We start from the raw sequence: 21599 nt of genomic DNA, 5'->3' as shown, positions 1-21599 counted from the left end.
TTACATTTGATATGACTGTTTGATACATACAAATGCATGTGTTGTGCTGGTCGCTATGGGCTAAGTTTTCCGAAAGGGACATTCTTCATTTGTGTACAGTTCTATATCTATATATGCATAGGCAGTTGCCACTAATGTGCATTCATGGCACAATAGCTACTATGGCTGCTTTGCCCTTGCAATCAAGCCAACTGTACATATATATGGAATCACACAATTGTGTAAGGATCTTGGGCCTGCTCTCTTTGACAATTTGGCTATTACTGTTATGAAGTGTAAGATTTTCAGCAACTTGTAGTATGGTGGGATAACACCGCTTAGAATGTTTTGTTAGCCAATCAGCATGCAGGATTTTCCATTATTATGCTGTCCTCAAGGTTCTGGTTCTAGCATTACACGGAAATATTCCTCAATCTGTGTTCTGCAGTTTATCAAGTCTCAGGCAGTTGCATGCACATCCTGCAAAAAATCAGCATGGAACATGCAAAGTGAGTTGGTATAGCGGTTCTCATTGCAAATCTTTAAAATGATATCTTTTGACTGATTACATTTAAACAGCATTTGCTATACTTAGTAAAAGAGATACTGGTTGAAGTTTACCCCTGTGCACATGACCTACACGTTAAGTCCCAGTTAAGCCTCAACCTTCATGCAAGGGGATTTCACACACCCACCACCATGAATAGAAGAGTAACATTACTTACTTGAAACAACTATTGTAAATATCCTCATGTTGACTAATACACTGTCCAAACTTCTTCTTAATGGTATTTTTTTACTTTAAAAAGTGAGTGAATAATTACAGGTGGTGTAACCAAATAACTGAAAGGAGAGCTGCATTCCACCCCCTCACATCCACGTGATTACTACATAGGGGATATGATAGCTGCTTTTATAAGTATACTTGTAGAAATAATGGGCCAGATCTTCAAAAGAGTTCAACACCCAGAAAGGACAGCAGGGGCAGCTCAGCAAAGCAAAATATCTGTAAAGAGACCTTGCCAAATATTCTGGTCCAACAGTTGATTTTTAAAAAGAGTATATAACACAACCCTACCATACTAGAAATGTTGTTATTATTTATTAAATTAGTGAAAATGTCAATGAAGTCAGATTTTATTGTAGTATTAACACATTTTCCTGCATGGTTAGCAACCCAAACACTGCAGCCTTGTGCCAGAGCCTCTACAAGTTCACCCTTGGTTCTCTAACTTCTAATATAATTAAAGTTCTTCTTCGAGTGATTGCTCACATCCATTCCAGTTAGGTGTGCGCGCCGCGCGTGCACGTTCGTCGGAAACTTTTTACCCTAGCAACTCCAGTGGGCCGGCAGGTCGCCCCCTGGAGTGGCGCCGCCATGGCGCCCAATATATATCCCTGCCGGCCCGCCCGCTCCTCAGTTCCTTCTTACCGCCGTGTCGGTCGTTGGAACTGTGGAGCGCGGCATAGCTGTCCTCCACGTCCCTAGCTCTCCTAGTTTCTATCGCTTGTTTATCGCTTATCTCTAGTTCTATATAGTTGTTAATTAGTATTGTTAAGTAGATAGTTTAGTAAATAGCTGTTAAGTAGTTTCTTGCCGGGGGCTTAGCCCTTCCCGGCACCGGGCGCCAGGCTCATGCCTGTTTCGCCAGGCTTCAAGCAGTGTGCGGCCTGCAAGAAGCCCATGCCTACCAGCGATCCCCACGAAGCGTGCCTGAAGTGCCTCGGGGAATCGCACAGATCTGACAAGTGCCGCATCTGTAAGGCTTTTAAGCCGAGGACAAAAAAGGAGAGGGATCAGAGGCTCCGAACTCTCCTAATGGAGGCGGCACTTGACCCGTCGACTTCGCAGACCGTGGTTTCGGCACCGGCACCGGATCGCTCCGGCACCGAGAAGACTCCTCGGCACCGACCTTCTCCGGCACCGGAATCAGAGCCTAGGCCGTCGAAGTCTAATACTCCGGCCAGGCAGACCCGGCTTGAACGCCCGGCCTCGACATCGGCCGCGGCGCCGCCGGCACCGTCAGCACCGTTGACTCCGGGCCCGGCGGGTCTGTTGAGTCCGGTGCCGCCGAGCTCCCCCATGAGATCTGGGGTTGAGATAATGGTCCCATCCACACCGGAGACCTTCGCCTCGGCTCGGGACCTTATTGCCCTGACGGAGCCTACTCGGCTGCCACCCCCGGTTCCTCCGGTGCGGGTCACGTCCAGAGGCAAGCCCATGATGTCGGCACCGCCCACGGACAGTCGTTCGCCATCCAGGCCCCGACGTCTTGGGCGCTCCAGATCCCGACGCCGCTCGCAGTCCCGGCACCGCTCCCCTCAGCGGTACCGGTCGCACTCGCGGCACCGGTCGGCATCGAGACGGTCGCGGTCAGGCTCCAGTCGACACCGGCACCGCGACTCCAGGAGCAGGTCCCGACGCTACTCGCCGCACCGGTCGACCTCCCGGCACCGAGCTGGTGGCAGGTCCCGGTCCCGATCTCGCTCGACCTCCCGGCACCGAGCTGGTGGCAGGTCCCGGTCCCGGTCGATCTCCCGGCACCGAGCTGGTAGTAGGTCCCGGCACCGAAGCGGCGCCCGGCACCGTGACAGATCCCGGTCCCGAAGCGGCGCCCGGCACCGTGACAGATCCCGGTCCCGAAGCAGCGCCCGGCACCGTGACAGATCCCGGTCCCGAAGCAGCGCCCGGCACCGTTATGACTCCCGGCACCGGTCCCCGGCACCGAGACGATCCTCCGTGCCGGCCCGCGCAGACCCGTACCATCCAGGGTCGGCCCCGCCGTGGCCCTCCAGGCAGCCGTCCGTGTCCTCCCAGACGGACAGCGGCTATGCGCTGGGCACCGACCGGCAGGCGGCGCTGTTTGCTGATCCGCTGCTGCAGGACCAAGGCCCCCCACAGTGGGGATTCTGGACACCCTGGGCGTACCATCAGGCCCAGGGCCCCCAGCAGCTCCCTGCTAGGCCGGCGACTGCGGAGCGTAGGGCCCCTGAAGCCTCTTTGTCTCGCCCCCCTCCCTCCCCGGAAGGGGACGAAGGGTCCAAACAGCAGGACTCCGCTGCGGCTCCGGAGACAGAGGCGAGGGCTGAGGAAGACCCTCAGTTGGACACTATTGTGCCTGGGGTCTCATCATCCTCCTCCCCGGATGAGGCGGTGGCGGGTACCTCCTCCAACAGTCCCCCCCCGCTGGATCTCAGGGCGCACCAGGACCTCCTCAGGCGATTGGCTCAAAACCTGAGTCTGCAGGCAGAGGAGGTCTCGGAGATAGAGGACCCAATTGTCACCATCCTCTCTTCCGATGCTCCCACCAGGGTCGCCCTGCCGTTTATACGGACCATTCAGGCCAATGCCAATACTATCTGGCAGTCCCCGGCCTCCATCCCTCCGACAGCGAAAGGAGTCGAGAGGAAGTACATCGCCCCTTCTAAGGGGTACGAATATTTACATGTTCACCCGACTCCCGGTTCACTGGTAGTGCAATCGGTGAACGATAGGGAGCGTCACGGCCAGGAGGCTCCGGCCCCCAAATCCAGAGAAGCCAGGCGGATGGACCTCCTTGGCCGTAAGGTGTATTCGGCTGGGGCGCTGCAGCTCAGGGTCTCTAACCAACAGGCCCTGCTGAGCAGATACGCCTTTAACTCCTGGGTGGCAGTGGACAAATTTAAGGAGCTGCTGCCACAGGATGCTCGCCAAGAGTTCACGGCCATCTTGGACGAAGGCAAGAAGGTCGCGCGCACGGCCTTGCAAGCCTCCTTGGACGCTGCGGACTCGGCTGCCCGTACCCTCGCGTCAGGAGTTACGATGCGTCGCATCTCCTGGCTGCAGGTTTCCGGCCTTCCGCCAGAGCTCCAGCACACGATACAGGACCTTCCTTTCGAAGGCCAGGGCCTGTTTTCCGATAAGACAGACCCCAGACTTAAGAGTTTAAAGGACAACCGGGTCATTGCGCGGTCCCTCGGGATGCACACCCCCGTGACACAGCGTAGACCCTTTAGGCCGCAACAACAGCAGCACCGTCGGCCGTTTTCCCAGTTCCGCCAGCGGCAGGACCCTTACAGGCGCCGCGGCAGGAACGGGAGGCGCAGGCAGTCGGGGAACCAAGGGGGGCAGAACCAAGGCTCCTCAAAACCCCCGCCTGGTCCTAAGCCTTCATTTTGAAGGTGCGCTCGAGGGCGCAGTAACAGTTTCCCCTACGGATCCTTCCCCTCCGTTTTCCAACCGCCTTTCGTTTTTCCTCCCGGCGTGGTCCCAAATAACATCGGACCGCTGGGTCTTGAGCGTGGTGCAGACGGGGTACCGCCTGCAGTTTGTTTCGTTCCCTCCTTCCCGCCCTCCTTCCTCGTCCCTCTTCAGGGACCCCTCTCACGAGCAATTCCTTCGGCAGGAGGTGCAGACGCTCCTCAGCAAAGGAGCTATAGAGGCGGTTCCCGAAAACGAGAAAGGCAAGGGGTTTTATTCCCGCTATTTTCTGATCCCCAAGGCCAAGGGGGGCCTCAGGCCTATCCTCGACCTGCGAGAACTCAACAAATACCTCGTGAAGTTGAAGTTCCGCATGGTATCCCTGGGGACCATTATTCCATCCCTGGATCCGGGAGACTGGTACGCCGCCCTCGACATGCAGGACGCGTATTTCCACGTTGCCATTTGGCCACGCCACAGACGCTTCCTCCGCTTCGTTGTGGGGGCTCGTCATTATCAATTTGCGGTCCTCCCGTTTGGCCTGTCCACGGCCCCGAGGGTGTTTACAAAATGCATGGCAGTTGTCGTGGCGCATCTTCGGCGCAACCGTGTCCACGTGTTCCCTTATCTGGACGATTGGTTGATTCGGGGCACGTTGGAACAGCAGGTGTACAGCCATGTCCGCGTGATCACCGGCATGTTTGCGAGTCTGGGCCTCTTGATAAACACAGACAAGTCCACCCTGAGGCCCACTCAGAAGGTGGAATTTATCGGGGCCGTCCTGGACGCCACTGTGGGCAGGGCCTCGCTGCCTCGGCAGCGGTTCCAGACCATGGCGGCGATCGTTCAACGCTTGCGGTCAGCCCCGTTGACGTCAGTGAGGACATGTCTAACCCTGTTAGGCCACATGGCGGCGTGCACTTTTGTGACCGACTACGCTCGGCTCCGCATGAGGCCTCTCCAGCTGTGGCTTATCAGTCATTACAGACCAAGGCAACCGCTAGACATGTTAATCACAGTCCCCCAGAAGGTCTTAGATTCCCTCGGCTGGTGGGTGGACCAGTCCGTATTGTGTGCAGGTCTTCCCTTTCACCCGTCTCAGCCCTCGGTATCCCTGACAACGGATGCCTCAGATCTAGGCTGGGGGGCCCACCTAGGGACCCTGCGGACGCAGGGCCTATGGTCCCAGGAGGAGGTGGGGCTACATATCAACATGAGGGAGTTGAGAGCGGTCCGCCTTGCTTGCCTTTGTCATCAGCTTCAGGGTCGTTGTGTAGCCGTGTTCACGGACAACACGACGACCATGTATTATATCAACAAGCAGGGCGGCACCAGGTCCTCCTCCCTGTGCCTCGAGGCGATACGACTCTGGGACTTTTGCGTAGCCCACTCCATTCACCTCAAGGCTTCCTTCCTTCCCGGAGTACGGAACACGCTGGCGGATCGATTGAGCAGATCCTTCCTGTCACACGAGTGGTCCCTTCGACCGGACGTCGCTCTCTCCATTTTCCGGAGGTGGGGTTATCCCCGGGTGGACCTCTTTGCGTCCAAGGGGAACAGGAAGTGCCAAGCGTTCTGCTCCTTTCAGGGCAGGGAGCCGGGGTCGATAGCGGATGCCTTCCTCATCCAGTGGTCGACCCACCTGTACTATGCGTTTCCTCCGTTCCCTCTGGTTCACAAGGTCCTCCTGAAGGTGCGCAGAGACAGGGCTCGTGTTATCATGGTGGCCCCGGCATGGCCCAGACAGCACTGGTACACCATGCTGCTAGACTTGGCCGTAGCCGACCCAGTTCCCCTGCCCCTTCATCCGGACCTGATTACCCAGGACCACGGGTCCCTCTGTCACCCAGACCTGCAGTCGCTGCACCTAGCGGCGTGGCTCCTGCGTGGCTAACTGGTTCCGAGCTGCGCTGCTCCACGCCTGTGAGAGAGGTGCTCTTGAGCAGCAGGAAACCATCCACAAGAGCCACATATTCGGCAAAATGGAAACGCTTCTCCTGTTGGTGCGTAGAGAGAAATCTCCGCCCTATGGAAGTTTCGGTATCCGAAATCTTAGATTATGTTTGGTCCCTCAAAGAACATGGTCTGGCCTTATCGTCGTTGCGAGTCCATCTGGCAGCTATCTCCACCTTTCACCCGGGTGCGGACGGTCGCTCCGTTTTTTCTCACCCGACGGTGTCGAGATTCCTTAAGGGGCTGGAACGGTTATTCCCTAACGTCCGTCCCCCTGCTCCAACCTGGGATCTTAACCTGGTGTTGTCCCGGCTCATGGGGCCCCCCTTTGAGCCGTTAGCTACTTGCTCCCTGCTTTACCTCTCTTGGAAGGCTGCCTTTCTAGTAGCTATCACCTCAGCTAGACGGGTGTCGGAACTCCGAGCCCTTGTGGTGGACCCCCCATACACGGTCTTCCACAAAGACAAGGTGCAGCTTAGACCACACCCTGCCTTTCTACCCAAGGTGGTCTCAGCCTTCCACGTCAACCAAGAGATTTTCCTCCCAGTTTTTTTCCCAAAACCTCACTCCTCAGGCAGGGAGCAGCAGCTCCACTCGCTGGATGTCCGTAGAGCTCTCGCGTTCTACATAGAGAGGACCAAACCCTTCCGCAAATCCCCCCAGCTTTTCGTGGCGGTAGCGGACCGTATGAAAGGGCTTCCTATCTCCTCCCAGAGGTTATCCTCGTGGGTTACGTCCTGTATCAGGACCTGTTATGACTTGGCCCATGTCCCTACGGGCCGTGTGACTGCGCATTCTACCAGGGCGCAGGCGTCGTCGCTGGCTTTCCTGGCCCGTGTGCCCATCCAGGAAATCTGTCGGGCAGCGACCTGGTCATCGGTCCACACCTTTGCTTCCCACTACGCCCTGGTACAGCAGTCGAGAGAGGATGCGGCCTTCGGAACTGCAGTGCTCCATGCCGCGACTTCTCACTCCGACCCCACCGCCTAGGTATGGCTTGGGAGTCACCTAACTGGAATGGATGTGAGCAATCACTCGAAGAAGAAAAGACGGTTACTCACCTTTGTAACTGTTGTTCTTCGAGATGTGTTGCTCACATCCATTCCACACCCGCCCTCCTTCCCCACTGTCGGAGTAGCCGGCAAGAAGGAACTGAGGAGCGGGCGGGCCGGCAGGGATATATATTGGGCGCCATGGCGGCGCCACTCCAGGGGGCGACCTGCCGGCCCACTGGAGTTGCTAGGGTAAAAAGTTTCCGACGAACGTGCACGCGCGGCGCGCACACCTAACTGGAATGGATGTGAGCAACACATCTCGAAGAACAACAGTTACAAAGGTGAGTAACCGTCTTTTATGACTGGCTTGTAAAAAATAATTCATGTATTTTATTAGACAATTTAATATCTTAATGTCAGCACAATGTTATTTTCTTGCTGGAAATAAACACCTGACTTCATAATTGCTTAGGTTGGCATGGCAGGCAAACAATTCTTCTGTATTTGAAAATATTAGTAAAGCAGATTTTAGGTGGGAGACAATACCAGTAAGTAGCACTACACATATTAAATTAGCTGAACTGAATGTAGGGCAACAGTTATTTCATGTCTATGTTTAGCCTAATCTAAACATCTTTTCTGCACCCCATTGTAACATTTCTCAAAGGGTCTTCGGTGCTGCTTCTGTCAGAGATGGCACTTTCTAACAAAATGATCTCCACCAGCTCTTATGTTAGAAAGGCCAATTTGAATTAAATACTTTGGGCCCTCAGTTTTGTGTCCTCAAAACATGTGGGCACACATATCAGTAGTCAGTTCTGATGTAGTTAGTAGTTTCTAACCCCTTTTTCTCCCCTTCCTTCCCCACCCTGATTTGGGCGGGGGGTGACAGAAATGGGTAGAGATCTACTAATAACTGCAACTGAAAAAATCTGGCCAGTTATCACACCATCAAGAATAACAGCTGGGCTGAGACCCTGATGAAAATCAAGTGCATTATTTTCAAAATAATTTCACATAAGTGGAGTGCGGCTTTACTATGTACAACTGTAGGATAAGCATAAAATTAAAGAATTAATGTTAGCTTAAGTTTGGTGAGGGAAATGTATGACTAAACTAGATGATCACGAAGGCCCCTTCTGGCCTTAAAGCCTTTGAGTCTATATATGTGTAAAGAAAGGCCCTGACTAGCAAATAGAAGGAAAGCCTTGAAAATAAAAAGGAGTAAAGCCAGAAGGAATAAAGCAGGGAGGATGTGTAGTTCAAAGAATAACGAATGAGATAAGTGGCAGTTTCTAAAAAGAAGGCCTCTGACCACATTGGTGACTGCAAATGGCTTTAAATCAAATACAGAGACTCTGTCTTAAAATGAGCCAACATGCCCCTTCCTCAACCCACACACCAGTGTTAAAGTCTGTGTGAACCCAGGTGGAATGGGAAAACTGTAAGTCAGCAAGAAGGAGGGGAAGAAAGGAAGTTGTAAATCTTCTCTGGATTAAGACTAGAAATAAGGGTGAAGTGTCTCCAGTTGGTTTTTAGCTGAAGTCAGTAATTGGCAATAACATCCCCTGATTGTTAAAGGGTATAAAAAGTACACTCTCAAAGGAGTCATTGCTAACGCCTGCCTGACCACGCTGGAAAAACCAACCAATATGGGCCTAAGCACCCCTGGGTTTAACTTGCTTCTAACTATCCTGCTCAAATGCTCATAAATGTTTTGTTACTGTTTGGATGTAGTAAATTGCTTATTATGTAGGCTTTTTAGACACGTTTAGAGCAACTGTATAAATACCATTTGGTCTCAGGACTTAATAAAGGAATTTATGCTTAAACTGGTGTTTGGTAGTTTCCCATATTAATATTTTCAAATATTATTAATAATTCCAATAACAACAACAAACAGAAAACAATGTTGACAATAGTCAGTTATATTTTTTTAGTCACAATTTTAGGGTTACATAGTCTACTTATATTGCAGATAAGCTCAAATGTAAGAATACTTTCAAGATTTTAAAACTGAAAGGACCATAGACCACATTCTGCTCCCAGCCATTACAGCGTAAATCAGAATATCTCCATTAAAGTGAATGGCATAACTTCAAATTCACATTGGTACAACTGAGATCATATTCTAGCCCCAAGGCTAAACTGTCAAGGCCTAATTCTACCCTCACCAGTGTAACACTATTGACTTCAGTGCAGTTATTCCTGATATACACTGGTATAAAGGGAAGGATAATTAGGCCACGTGATGGTGAGAGGCCAGCACAATTCATGCTTATAATTTTGTGGAGCTTCCTTTCATAGATAAAAGGCCAGAGAGGTCTAATCTGCTTCCACTAAAGAGCATCACATCTGATGCTAGAGTCAAGTTTCTGTCTCACGTCTTGCAGAAAAATGTGCTGTAGTAAATGTAGATACTGTTAAGGTCTCTATGAAAGGCAAAGATTGTCCAGCTTTGCTTAAGACTTTTCCATCTCGTTGTCATACATTATCCTACCAAAAAGGGTTGTCATTCAAAGAGTCTGTTGCCCAGGAGGCTTTATTTATTACTGTATATGACAATATTTTCCTGTCTATTCAACAGTAAGTAGATGTGTGTACAAAACCGCCAAGCACATCCAGCCACAAAACCAAACCATTTTACATGCTGCCACTGAAATTAATCACCCTTCCATGCCATCTCCTAAAAAACCCAAGACAAAAACAAACCTCTCCAACAGGTTACCTATTTGCATTATGTCTAAAGCAACCAGTGGAGAGGGTTGCAAGACATCAGAAATTTATTCCAATCTACAGCAAAGTAAACCTCGCTCCCCTATACATTTATCCTTCAAGGTCAAGCATTCCCGTCAACCTCTCAAAACACAAAAATTATATAAGTGTTTCAATTATAACGATACACTTTTTACTCTTATAGTAAATGTAAATAGGGGTGTAGGTAATAAAACTGTGTGACTGCAAATAAGGATTGTTAACCTGAAAACACAGTTTTAAAGGTTGCCAGACTGTAGTTTGGGCAGACCAACAAAGGTCAAATTTTTTAGAGCTTAGGATCTACCACTGAGAATTCATTGCCACTCATTGCCAGGAGTTTAATGCTAGGGATATACAGTAAGAATATCCTAGGCAATTGAAACAGCCAAGAAGGGGCATAGCTGTTTGGGAAAGAGTTAGATCTAAGGCCACTTTATAGAATTGCTTCCAGAAAACATGTCTCAAAGCACCATTGTTGTCAGTGCAAATACAGCACATGATAGGCAGAATCTATCAGCTGTGTGGATTTGCAGCTCACGCACCAGAAAATTCTGGTCAGTCTGTGGCTACTGAATAACTCTACTTGGGGTACAGGATGGACATCATCAGCTTTCTTTAATCCAAAATCCCAAAACTCTAATGCAACAATCAGTGATATCCCTTCCTGTGAGCTAACATGTCATTTACTCTGTACAACAGGACTTGGTTTCCTTCTCCTTGGTTATGAGGAGGGCCATAAAATACAATCATTTCCTTTGATGTCCTTCTGTGTCTTTAGCACAAAATGCTCCATTTTCATATCCATCAGTTTTCACCAGTAATGATTCAGCTGTGGTTTTATTTTTGTCTTTTGTGCAAACAATGTTATTACCCATAACTGGATCTGTTTGAAAAATGCAAATTATTTTGTGTGGGATTTTTTTTTATTTCCTTTTTTTCAATATTCCCCATAATGTATTTTTCTTCTTATGACAAAAACTGGAAAAAGTTAGGTTTTGAAAAATATTTTCTTTAAAAAAATCATTTTTTTGAAAACTAAACTTAAATTTTACTGAAAATGTTGGTTCTTCATCAAAAAGCTCCAATATTTTTTACCAAAATAGCATTTTCTATGATTGTCTATAAAATTCTATACCAAGAAAAAAAAAGTGTGCTTGTGTCCTGAAGGAGACACTTTCATCTTTGTACGTCCACTCCTCACTGGTTGTAGCTATTGCAATCTTCACGTATTAGGTTTCTATATTCTCTCTCACTTTTGGTCTTTCTAACATAAGGAATCCATGTTTCCCTGGGTTCTTTGGCTAGCTGGGCTTTGGACTATGTACTTGAAAACCTAGAGATGTTCCAGAAATCTTAGAGCCATCTGCTCCACAAACACACATGGAGGAAGGGAAAGGACAAGGAATATCCTCTACTTATGTTTCTGTGCAGCATTCAGGTACACTTTTCATGGGGCAATAGACATACTAAAGAGGGTGGAGACAAGGCGGGGCAAACAGGGGCATATATGGCACCCCCTAAAGAGGGGCAGCATCAGTGCACTCCCACTGTGCCCTGAAGTGAAGGCCCCATTCAGAACATGTAGCTTTGTGCTTCTTCCAACAGTGGGGCTGTCTCTCTAAGAGACAGCAGAGCCCTTAGAGAGCCATTTGATATTTCAGCAAATCAGTTAGTGCTACTTCTTCAAGTCTCACTTTGGTAGGCTGTTCTTGATCTTGCTCCCACATTAAAAGGGAGATTGTGGGACCTTCCTTCTGACAGCAACAAAGAACTGCTTACATTAGATGAACTTGAAATATTTGAAAAAAAATAGCTCAACTTGCACAAACCGCTGACTGTCAAATCAAGCATAATGAGAGGGCACTGTACTTCTAACTACTGGCTCTGAAGTGCAGCACCGTGATTGCTAAATTCTCACCTTATTAGGACAGCTCTTCATGCTCAAGGACTGATAGTATCAGCAGCATTTATGATCAGTGCTGGAGCATGAAATTTGCCTACTAAGGTATGTAAGTCCATTTTCCCCAAGAATATTCATTAGTTGACTAACAGGCAGATCCTCCACTGAATAACATGCTTCCAATAAAGTTATCAGAACAACACCAATTTACTTCAGCTGAGAATCTGGCCCAATAATTTTCATTATTTTTATATATATAATACCAGGTAAGAAGCAGGAACATGTAATTACCATACCAGTTAAAATAAGCAGACCATCTAGTCTGGTACTCTGCCTCAGTCAATAACCGTTACCTGATGCTTCAAGGAGGTACAAGAAACTCCATAATGGGCAATTATATAATAATCCCTTTTAGAGGACGTTTCTTTCAGTTCTAGACAGTTAGTGGTTGGATTATGTGCTGAAGTATGAGGTTTTTAGCCTCTTAAATACAGTATGATTATTTTAAAAACAATATAAAATTGCTAAATATAGAAAAAACTGTCTAGTAAAAATCTCATCAGCACAATCTTAAGGTATATATTTTAGTAGTTATCCTAAAAACTCATTATATGGTGGCTACTATTAAAAAGGCAGCTTTTGCCAAGCATTATTAAACCAGAGGAACTATGACAATGTAGTTCTGAGACTATTGCTCATCTCAGAATAGGATAATGAGTGCCACATTTCAGATTCCTTTCTGTGGTAACTAGGTCAATAATAACTTCCTAATGATGACCACTGCATATCTAGGAAGTATCTTTAGATGGTAACACCTGATATCTGGAAAGAAAATGAAAAAAGATATAATATATCCTCACAAAATGTCAACTGCCCATCATTTTAGGCATAGTTATCTTCAACACACATAAATTTGCCATTCTCACGTTTACTGTTATAAGATAGTTCCATCAGAAATGCCAAATCATGAAACTGAACATTTAATCAATGTTAGCTATATCAGAGACATCAATCCCACACCCTGTTAAGATTCCTGCACCATTAGCCTTGGTTAAACGAAGTGTTTAGGCATGTTCTTAAACTTTAAGCATGCTAGTAATTCCACTGACTTCACGTTCCATGGAACTTTAAAGTTAACCACGTGCTTGAGTGCGTTGCTGTATCTTGGCCTATTTTAGCAGGTTTCTCGGCATAGGGATAGGCTTAACATCTTCAATAAATAAAGGAAAACGTAGGTGATAACTCATAACATTGTCACATTCTGTATTGTGGCCTGACTTGTAAAACTCTTCTCCTACGCTGTTAAATCCTCTAATAACATATAAATTTCAATACCAAATTACAGGTCAGACCGCACACTACTTCAACCACAACATATCTAAGTCAAGGTGCAAATTGCGGAAGATCAGAACAGGGTCCTGAGCATTCTTACCATTATGATTGCAATATTTTGCTATTGAAGACCAATACGTCACCAAACACTGGCTTTGTTATTTTATTTCTAAAAAAAACTTGGTCACAGTTTAGCATTTTCAAGCAATGGACATTTACATCTGAAGATTGCTTTGAACCAACTACAATAATGTTGAATATGTACGAGTGAGCTAAATATATTTAATGTATAATCTCAAAGTATTTGTTAAAGAAATTCTATGCAATATAATTTGAAATTTATCTATCTTTCCATGGCATACTTACAGGTCGTCCATGAATATTCTCAAAATATAGCAGACATTTCTGAAGACTGATTTTTTCCAAAGCCATTTGCTTTTTTGTCATATCCTATTTAAAAGAGTTATTTATAAGATTATGAGTCAAGATTTCATCTCAAGGATCTAGGAAGATGTTTTAAAATGTACTTTCCCCAAACATGGATATAAAAGATCCTGTTCCTGCCCTCCTGAAGTCAAATCGGAGCTTTGCACTGAAAACAGTGGGAGCAGGCCCCGAGTTTATGTGGATCATACATATGTATTAATCTCTTGGGGGCTGATCCAAAGCCCACTGAGGTCAATGAACAGACTGACTGCAAGGAGCTTTGGGTCAGGCATTTAGACTAGAAATAATATATTATACTCACTTTGCATTAGGGAAGTGAAGTCTTATTTAGGGAAAATCCCCATAGACGTCAATGAGAAGTTAAAGAATGCAAGAGCAGACCCCAGAAAATGTATTTAATGATCAGGTTTTTTGATAAGTATATAACTTTATAAAACTCTGAACCTTTGATTTAACTCATTTTCTTTCAAGATATCCAGTTTGTAAATGAGATTAAGTAACTTGCAACCTCCAGAAAGTATATTGGGGCAATTATGTCCTTACCAGTAAGTAAACTTTTCTGAAGGCCCTGATTCAGCAAAGCAGTTACACTCACGCTTAAGTGCTTTGCTGGATCAGAGCCTAATGGGAAATTGTGCAGTAATTGCTTGATATGGGTGAGGAAGAGGTACAAAACTAACAAAGACGTTGCTTGAATCTCAGATATTAAATCTGTGTTGTAGATGCTTGAGGCTCAAGTTCATATATATTTTTTTATTTTGCTTTAAGCACTACCTAAGCAAAAGAGGAAAGCAATACCCAAGCGGCAGTATGTGGGTTACAGAGAACCCAGAGACAGTAGTGCAGTATTTTCCCAGACCCTTTTAAAATGTTATGTTGGTAGGTATTATGTATAGATGCACACTGCTGGAGACTAAAGAGCCAGAGTAAAGTTGTCCTTATCAGACTAATATGTTGAAGGTCAGAATAGCTGACATTAAGGGACAAGTGGTACACTTGACCATTTGGGGAAGAAACTTGTTAAAAGAATGTCTGTGCATTATTACCTTATATTTATTTTTTTGTGTAGTCTAGATCAATCCATATTAGCTGTTAAACAAGACCCAATGATTGAAAAGAGGGGGAGGGGGGAACTGACAATATTCCAGATACGATAAAAGCAGCAAAGAATCCTGTGGCACCTTATAGACTAACAGACGTTTTGGAGCATGAGCTTTCGTGGGTGAATGCCCACTTCTCATGCTCCAAAACGTCTGTTAGTCTATAAGGTGCCACAGGATTCTTTGCTGCTTTTACAGATCCAGACTAACACGGCTACCCTCTGATACCAGATACGATAGTTAAGCTTGCAAGAATCCAGTGGTTCAAATGAAGATTTCCCTCAATTTTCGAACCATCATCAAAAAAGAGAACAGATCTGCCATGTTCATTAAGGGAATGTTAAGACAACTTTAGAACCAGAACGTATTCAGTGTAATGATAGATGGATCCACACTAAATAACTTGTATAGCCAACCATTGTGATGCCAAAGTCGGCACAACATGAATTGTTGAACAAACATATTAAGAGCTGACAACATCTGTAGGAGGAAGTTAAAATGGAGGAAAAATAATTACTGAATCAGCCAGCAGGAGATCAGGCCTGGATAATATCAATTTGTAGCATCGTACAACACTTTTCCAACAATTATAGTAGATCTGGGGCTCGCTTTCCCTCGCACATGGCCATGGTGTCTGTGGTCTATCAATTGTATTGAATACCCAACACTATTCATTTTCCAAACTTGGGAATTCTACTAAACAGAGACTCACTAGAGAGACTGTTCAATATCTCTCTAGATCACTGATACCAGTATCATTCCCAAGAGCACAGGGAAGTTGATATTTTTCAAATAAAATATGCAAATGCTAATCTACAAATATTAATATTTGTGTCTATATGCTGCAGAGTGAATGTCAATCCTGCACTCCTTACTCAGAGAAAATCCCAACTGAGTCCCATAGAGAGTTTTATCTGACTACAGGCTGCATGATTGGGCACAAAAGGTGCAATCCAACACAAAAAAAAATTTTCTTTGCATTTTCTGCTGTAATTTTGTAAAGTAATTATATAAGGCCAGAACCTCAGCTAATGTTAATTAACACATATCTACTGAAGTCAGTGGAACTATACCCAATATACTCCAGTTGGGGATCTGGCCCATAGACTTTAGTAATTATCCCGATTCTAATTCCCTGTGAATGACACTCACTATAAATGGTTATGAAAATTACTTTGGAGCAGTTGTTCCCACAAGAGCTGTGCACAGAGGGCCTCTGCACAAAATAGGATGGTCAGTCACCTCAACAATATTGTCCCCCACACCCATGTGGAAGCACCCTCTGTGGCTCTAGGGATCTGTGGGTGGCATGAGGAGAACAAGGAAGAAGTAGGGAATCCACAGAAATGTTAATTCAATATGAGTCACCCATCCCCTGTCCAGCCCATGAAACGTCTCTCAACGGGCTCTTCTAGGGGGAGTCCTGAGCAGGGCCTAGCCACAGTCTCTCAAAGTGCTGTTCTGTACCACGAAGTGGAGCCACAGTAGGAAGCAGCATGCAGATCTGGTGCAGTTTGCCACGACTTCTGGCAGATCCCCAAGATCCATGGGAGTTGAGGCCAAACCTCCTACATTCTCCACATTGGGGAGGGGAGAATTCACCTACTGTATGGGAGGAACTGTGTGATGGGAACCTTTCCTCTCCTACCCAGGACTGCACATGTGCTATATTTCTGCTGAAGAGGGTGATTCCCCACTCAGTAAAATATAAGCTGAAAACACAGAGTTGTATTTTGTGTGAAGCTTTTTAAAAGCACAGTGAAACATGGAATTTATACCTGTATCATCAACCACTAAGGGAGCCATCCTGGTCCTGCTGAAGTCCAGGAGAGTTTAGTCCTGAATTTCAATGGCAGCAGATTTTGATTTATTTACAGATGATTCCAAGTTATCTCAGTTGGGCACCCAGACACTAAGGCACCCAAAAATAATTTGTCATTTTAGAAAACCTTGATCTTAAAACTCTGCACAATTTGATCACTTTTAGGAAAAAAATGAACAAGAATTTTTTTTTCTATAATAGCCACTATTTGACATTCAGGCACCTAATGAAAGTGCGAGCTGCCCCATCATTCGTTTAACATGTAACACAAGTTAATTCTTCCAACTATTATTATGTCTGTCCACCAATGAGTGTGCCTGTGACAACTGAATGATTAATAGTAAAGAGGGTGTGATCAATAATACTGAGTCCTATACGCGGGTACCAATATCAAGAGGGATACTGCATAGATCACCATGTGGACCTATATTATTCACTATTTTCATTAGCAATCTAGAAGAAGGTTTAAATTCAACCAGGATCAAATTTGCTGACAATTTTTAAGATCAGAGGGGGAGCAAATGAGAAGAAAAAGCCCAAACTGCAATGTCTTAAAACAGTAGGCTGCATGCAACAGCATGAGATTCAATGTTGATAAAACAAATGCATATTTGTGCAGTTAGAGAGAAGAATAAATAAAAAGCCCAGATACAAGCAGGGGACAGATAACTAGAAAAGTCTGAGAAAATAAAAAACATGGCTAACATTGTTCTGTATACTTAAGGAGCTTACATATGAAACTAGGGAAGAAGATTGCTCTCTGTAAATCCTGAGGCAATGAATTTGCATGCAGTTCGCCTCACCACAATTCAAGTTCTGATGCCCCTATTTTTGCATAATTTTTGTTGTCGTTATGTTGCCTCTAGCACTCCTCTGCATAGCAAAATGAGAGACAGTGCAAAGCTGGGCAACACATAGGAGGCAATGATTGGAATTCAAAAAGAATGAAGAGAGACTAAGGATCCTGTTCCTGTGAGATGCTGACTTCACTGGGAGTTGAGGAGATGCAGAATTGTACAGGAAAAGGCTCTAAAAAAGTAACCTTTATATAACCCAGAAAAGTAAAGGCGAGAGCGAGTCACCATCTCTGGAAAACTTTAAACTAAGCATATACATGAAGGCAGAAATTTAATGTATAGTCTCAAAAATGAATGAACAATGGTCCAAATCTAAGGAGGGGAAAGTTTAGGCTTTTGTCAGGGAAAGTTTCTTAAGAGCAACAGATACTGGGAAGTGGCATAAACTAAGAGCTCTAGATATTCCAGAGCAGGTTTGACTTAGGATAGTCCTATAAAATGAAGGGGGGGCACATGATTTGATTATAGTGTTTTGCCCATCCTATTTTCCACTATTCTCCTTTGCCATTCTGGCCATATAGCAAACTAGCCCTATACCTAGTAGTCAGCCAGATTGCTCAGTTATTCCCATTTTATAATTACTAGTAATAAAATATCACTAAAATCAAACTGATTAACACATTAAGTGCCAGACTCGAATACATTTGCTCAAACTGGGCAGTACCTTACTTCTGGAGTCGTCTATTGGTTTCAGTGAGACTCATTTGGTTTCAATCGGGCCATTTGTGAAGTAAAATACTATTCTGAATGAATACGAGAATCGGAAATTGACCCTTAATGTTTGGCCTCAATCAGTTTTGTCTAAAATAACTATGGTTTGCAGCACAGAACGTGAACTCATTAGATCAATTCTACGTTTCATCCATTAAAACAAAAAGCAAATACTGTAGACTTCTTGTCGTGCTGTTACTTAGATTTGCCAGACTGCATTCTGGTGATAGATGAAGTGATTCCAATAATATAGTTTTATAATTCTGCAAAGCACTCTGAGCCTTGAGAAAGACCCTGGAGTATTACACTCAATAGGAGAGACGAGAAAGGAAAACAAGAAATTGTGTAATGACAGACAAATATCCCAAATGGATTCACAAATATAAAGAGCATCTTTGTAGTCAGGAGAAAAAGATGGGGTGTAGTGTATTCAAAGCACATGTAGTGCAGGTCTAACTGTTGTGCAGCAGGAGGAAAATGATTAGCTCACTGTCCTTTGAGATGTGCCTCCTGGAGCACAAAATCATGATATTTGAATTCGGGTTCAAACTTTCCCAGTTCAGAGTTTAAAATCCAGTTCTCTAGTTCAAGCTCATTTTTAATTTTACTATTGATTTTAGCCTCCAGTGCCACATACTAGAGGCCATGTGACCTAATCATGGGGAACTACAAATAATACAAAAGAGTAACTTGTTTTGCTCAGTGGTTTAATAAGTACAGCAGACAGTGAGAAAACAGCTTATTGTAGACATGTTTGAATTGATGAGCTAGTAAGTCATTTCTTTTTTGATATATCTGGCTCTGGTCAAATATTTTACAGCTCTGGGTAAAGAAGTCTACTTGCAAAAAGACAATCTAAAAAAAGAATTCCTTGAGTCAGATTTCACTCTCAGTAACCCCCATAAAGCCCCTTTAAAATCAATGGGGCTACACAGATGTAACAAGGAGCAGAATTTGGCCCCTTATCTTTAAAGAGAAACTGATCACAGACCTAAAATGTAATAGTAGCTTAGGTTCAAGTGGAAGTGAAAGTATCTATAAAAATATAATATATAACAAATGGAAGAAAGGGAAATTCATAGGAATTAATATAAATCAGAAGTTTGGAATTGTAGAAAATTGATAAGGAAAGCAAAGGGTCACAAGGAGAAATCTATAGCCAGCAGAGTTAAGGATAATTAGAAATATTTTTTTAAAAAATATATAAGGAACAAAATGGGTCCTGAGAATGATACTAATCCATTACGCGATGGAAATGGTAAACTTATCAATAATGCAGAAAAGTCAGATGTGTTCAGTAAATATTTCTGTTCTTTTTTTGGGAGGAAAAACAGATGATATAGTCTCATCACATGGTGATAACACTCTTTCCATTCCACTAATATTTCTGGAAGATATTAAATAGAATCTATTAAAGTGGGATATTTTTAAATAAGCAGTTCCAGAAACTTGCTGGACCATTAATGTTGATTTTCAATAAGTCTTGGAGCACTGGAGAAGTTCCAGAGGACTGGAAGAAAGCTAACGTGCCAAGTTTTAAAAAGGGTAAACAGGATGACTCTGGTAATTATCATCCTGTCAGCCTGACATTGATCCTAGGCAAGATAATGAAATGGCTGACACAGGACTTGATAAATAAAGAATTTAAGGAGTGTAATGTAATTGATGTGAAGCAACATGGCTTTATGGAGACTAGATCCTGTCAAATTATCTTGATATCTTTTTTTGATGAGATTACAAGTTTGGCTGATAAAAGTAATAGTGTTGATGTCATATACCCCGGACCTCGCTAGAACATGCGTCTATATAGCATGAATTCGCATATAATGCGGTCGCAGCAATGGATCCCAAATTTAATTACTTTAATTGCAATTAATTTTAATGCAGTACCATGCATGGATCCCAAATCCCGTGTTCTAGTGAGGGTCTGGTGTACCTAAAGATCTCTAAGGCGTTTGACTTGATACCACACTACATTTTGATTAAAAAACTAGAATAATATAAAATTAACATCACACACATTAAAAGGGGTAAAATCTGGCTAAATAGTAGGTCTCAAAAAGTAAACAGGGAATAGTCATCGAGCAGATGTGTTTCCAGTGGAGTCCCACAGGGATCAGTTCTTGGCTCTACATTATTTAACATTTTTATCAGTGACGTGGAAGAAAACATAAAATCGTCACTGATAAAGTTTTCAAATGACACAAAAATCAAGGGAGGGGTAAATAATGAAGAGGACAGGACACTGATTCAAAGCAATCTGGATGACTTGGTAAACCTGGTGCAAACAAACAATATACCTTTTTAATACAGCTAAATGTAAATATATACAACTAGAAACAAAGAATGTAGGCCTTTCTTACAGAACAGGGCTCTCTATCCTGGGATGCAATGACGCTGAAAAAGATTTCGGGGTCATGGTGGATAATCAAGTGAATGTGAACTCTCAGTATGAGTGGGATGCAATCTTGGGATGCACAAACAAGGAAATCTCAAGTAGGAGGAGTAGAGAGGTTATTTTACCTCTGTATTGGCACTGTTGCAATTGCTGTGGGAATACTGTGTCCAGTTCTGGCGCCCACTATTCAAGAAGAAGGTTGATAAATTGGAGAGAGTTCAGAGAAGAGCCAAGAGAATGATTAAAGGATTAGAAAACCTGCCTTATAGTGATAGACTCAAAGAGTTCAATCTATTTAGCTTAACAAAGAGAAGGTTAAAGAGGTGACTTAATACAGTCTAGATGAGGAACAAACATTTAATAATGGGCTCTTCAATCTAGCAGACAAAAGGTATAACATGGCTGGAAGCTAAAGCTTGACAAATTTAGACAGGAAATAAGGCGTACATTTTTGACAGTGAGGATAATTAACACTGGAACAAAACAATTTACCAAGGACTGTGGTGAAATCTCCATCACTGACAATTTTAAAATCAATATTGGATGTTCTTTTAAACAGTATGTTCTAGGAATTATTTTGGGGAAGTTCCATGATCTGTGTTATACCAAAGCTCATACAGATTCTGGCCTTGGAATCTAAGAAAATTAGAAATAGCGGCCTTTGGTGTGTATACTTACCTGATGGTAAATGTGGTATTATTATATAGCTGTATATATCTTGTATGTGCCACCTACAGATAAGTGGTGGCATCATTATATACTTTACTGTACATACTTTATAACTGGCTGATAAGTGTAGCATTTCTTCTGGGTTTTAACAACAGAGTAATATTCATCAAGTGTCCAAACTGGAGTGAATTTTAAAATGGAGAAGACATTTTTTTAAAAAGTTGCACAAAATTCTTTAGCTTTACAATGGTCCTTTTCTCTAACTCAGAGGGGTCCGACAGGATGCAGAGCCCATAGACTATAAATATTAACTGTACACCACAGTATCTCACCAAAACCCATGGCTTTCAACGACACTGCTCTGTGTGTGCCTCAGGGTGTGACACAGAACAAACACTTGAATCTCTTCAGGCTTGTCTTCACAGCACAGCAAAGCACATTAGAGGGGTCTGATTTGTAAAGCGCTCTAACGTGCTGCACTCTAATTGCTCTGAGTAGA

General features: G+C 44.3%; 1 protein-coding gene across 8 annotated transcripts in view; it reads right to left on the bottom strand.

Moving 5' to 3' along the window:
- FAM13C (family with sequence similarity 13 member C) overlaps positions 1–21599 on the bottom strand; it is a 243760-nt gene that overhangs the window by 8009 nt on the left and 214152 nt on the right. For 6 of the 8 annotated variants that reach the window (XM_030569828.1, XM_030569822.1, XM_030569823.1 and 3 more), the window contains one exon: positions 13463–13546. The exons of the other annotated variants lie outside the window; for them this stretch is intronic. In XM_030569828.1, the coding sequence (XP_030425688.1) occupies positions 13463–13546 (84 nt within the window). The remainder of the gene's footprint in view (positions 1–13462; positions 13547–21599) is intronic. 8 annotated transcript variants of the gene reach the window in all.

The sequence above is a fragment of the Gopherus evgoodei genome, chromosome 7 (genome assembly GCF_007399415.2).
Source record: "Gopherus evgoodei ecotype Sinaloan lineage chromosome 7, rGopEvg1_v1.p, whole genome shotgun sequence".
NCBI lineage: Eukaryota > Metazoa > Chordata > Testudines > Testudinidae > Gopherus > Gopherus evgoodei.
Note: the sequence above shows the minus strand (reverse complement) of the source record. Positions and strands in the feature narration are given on the sequence as shown.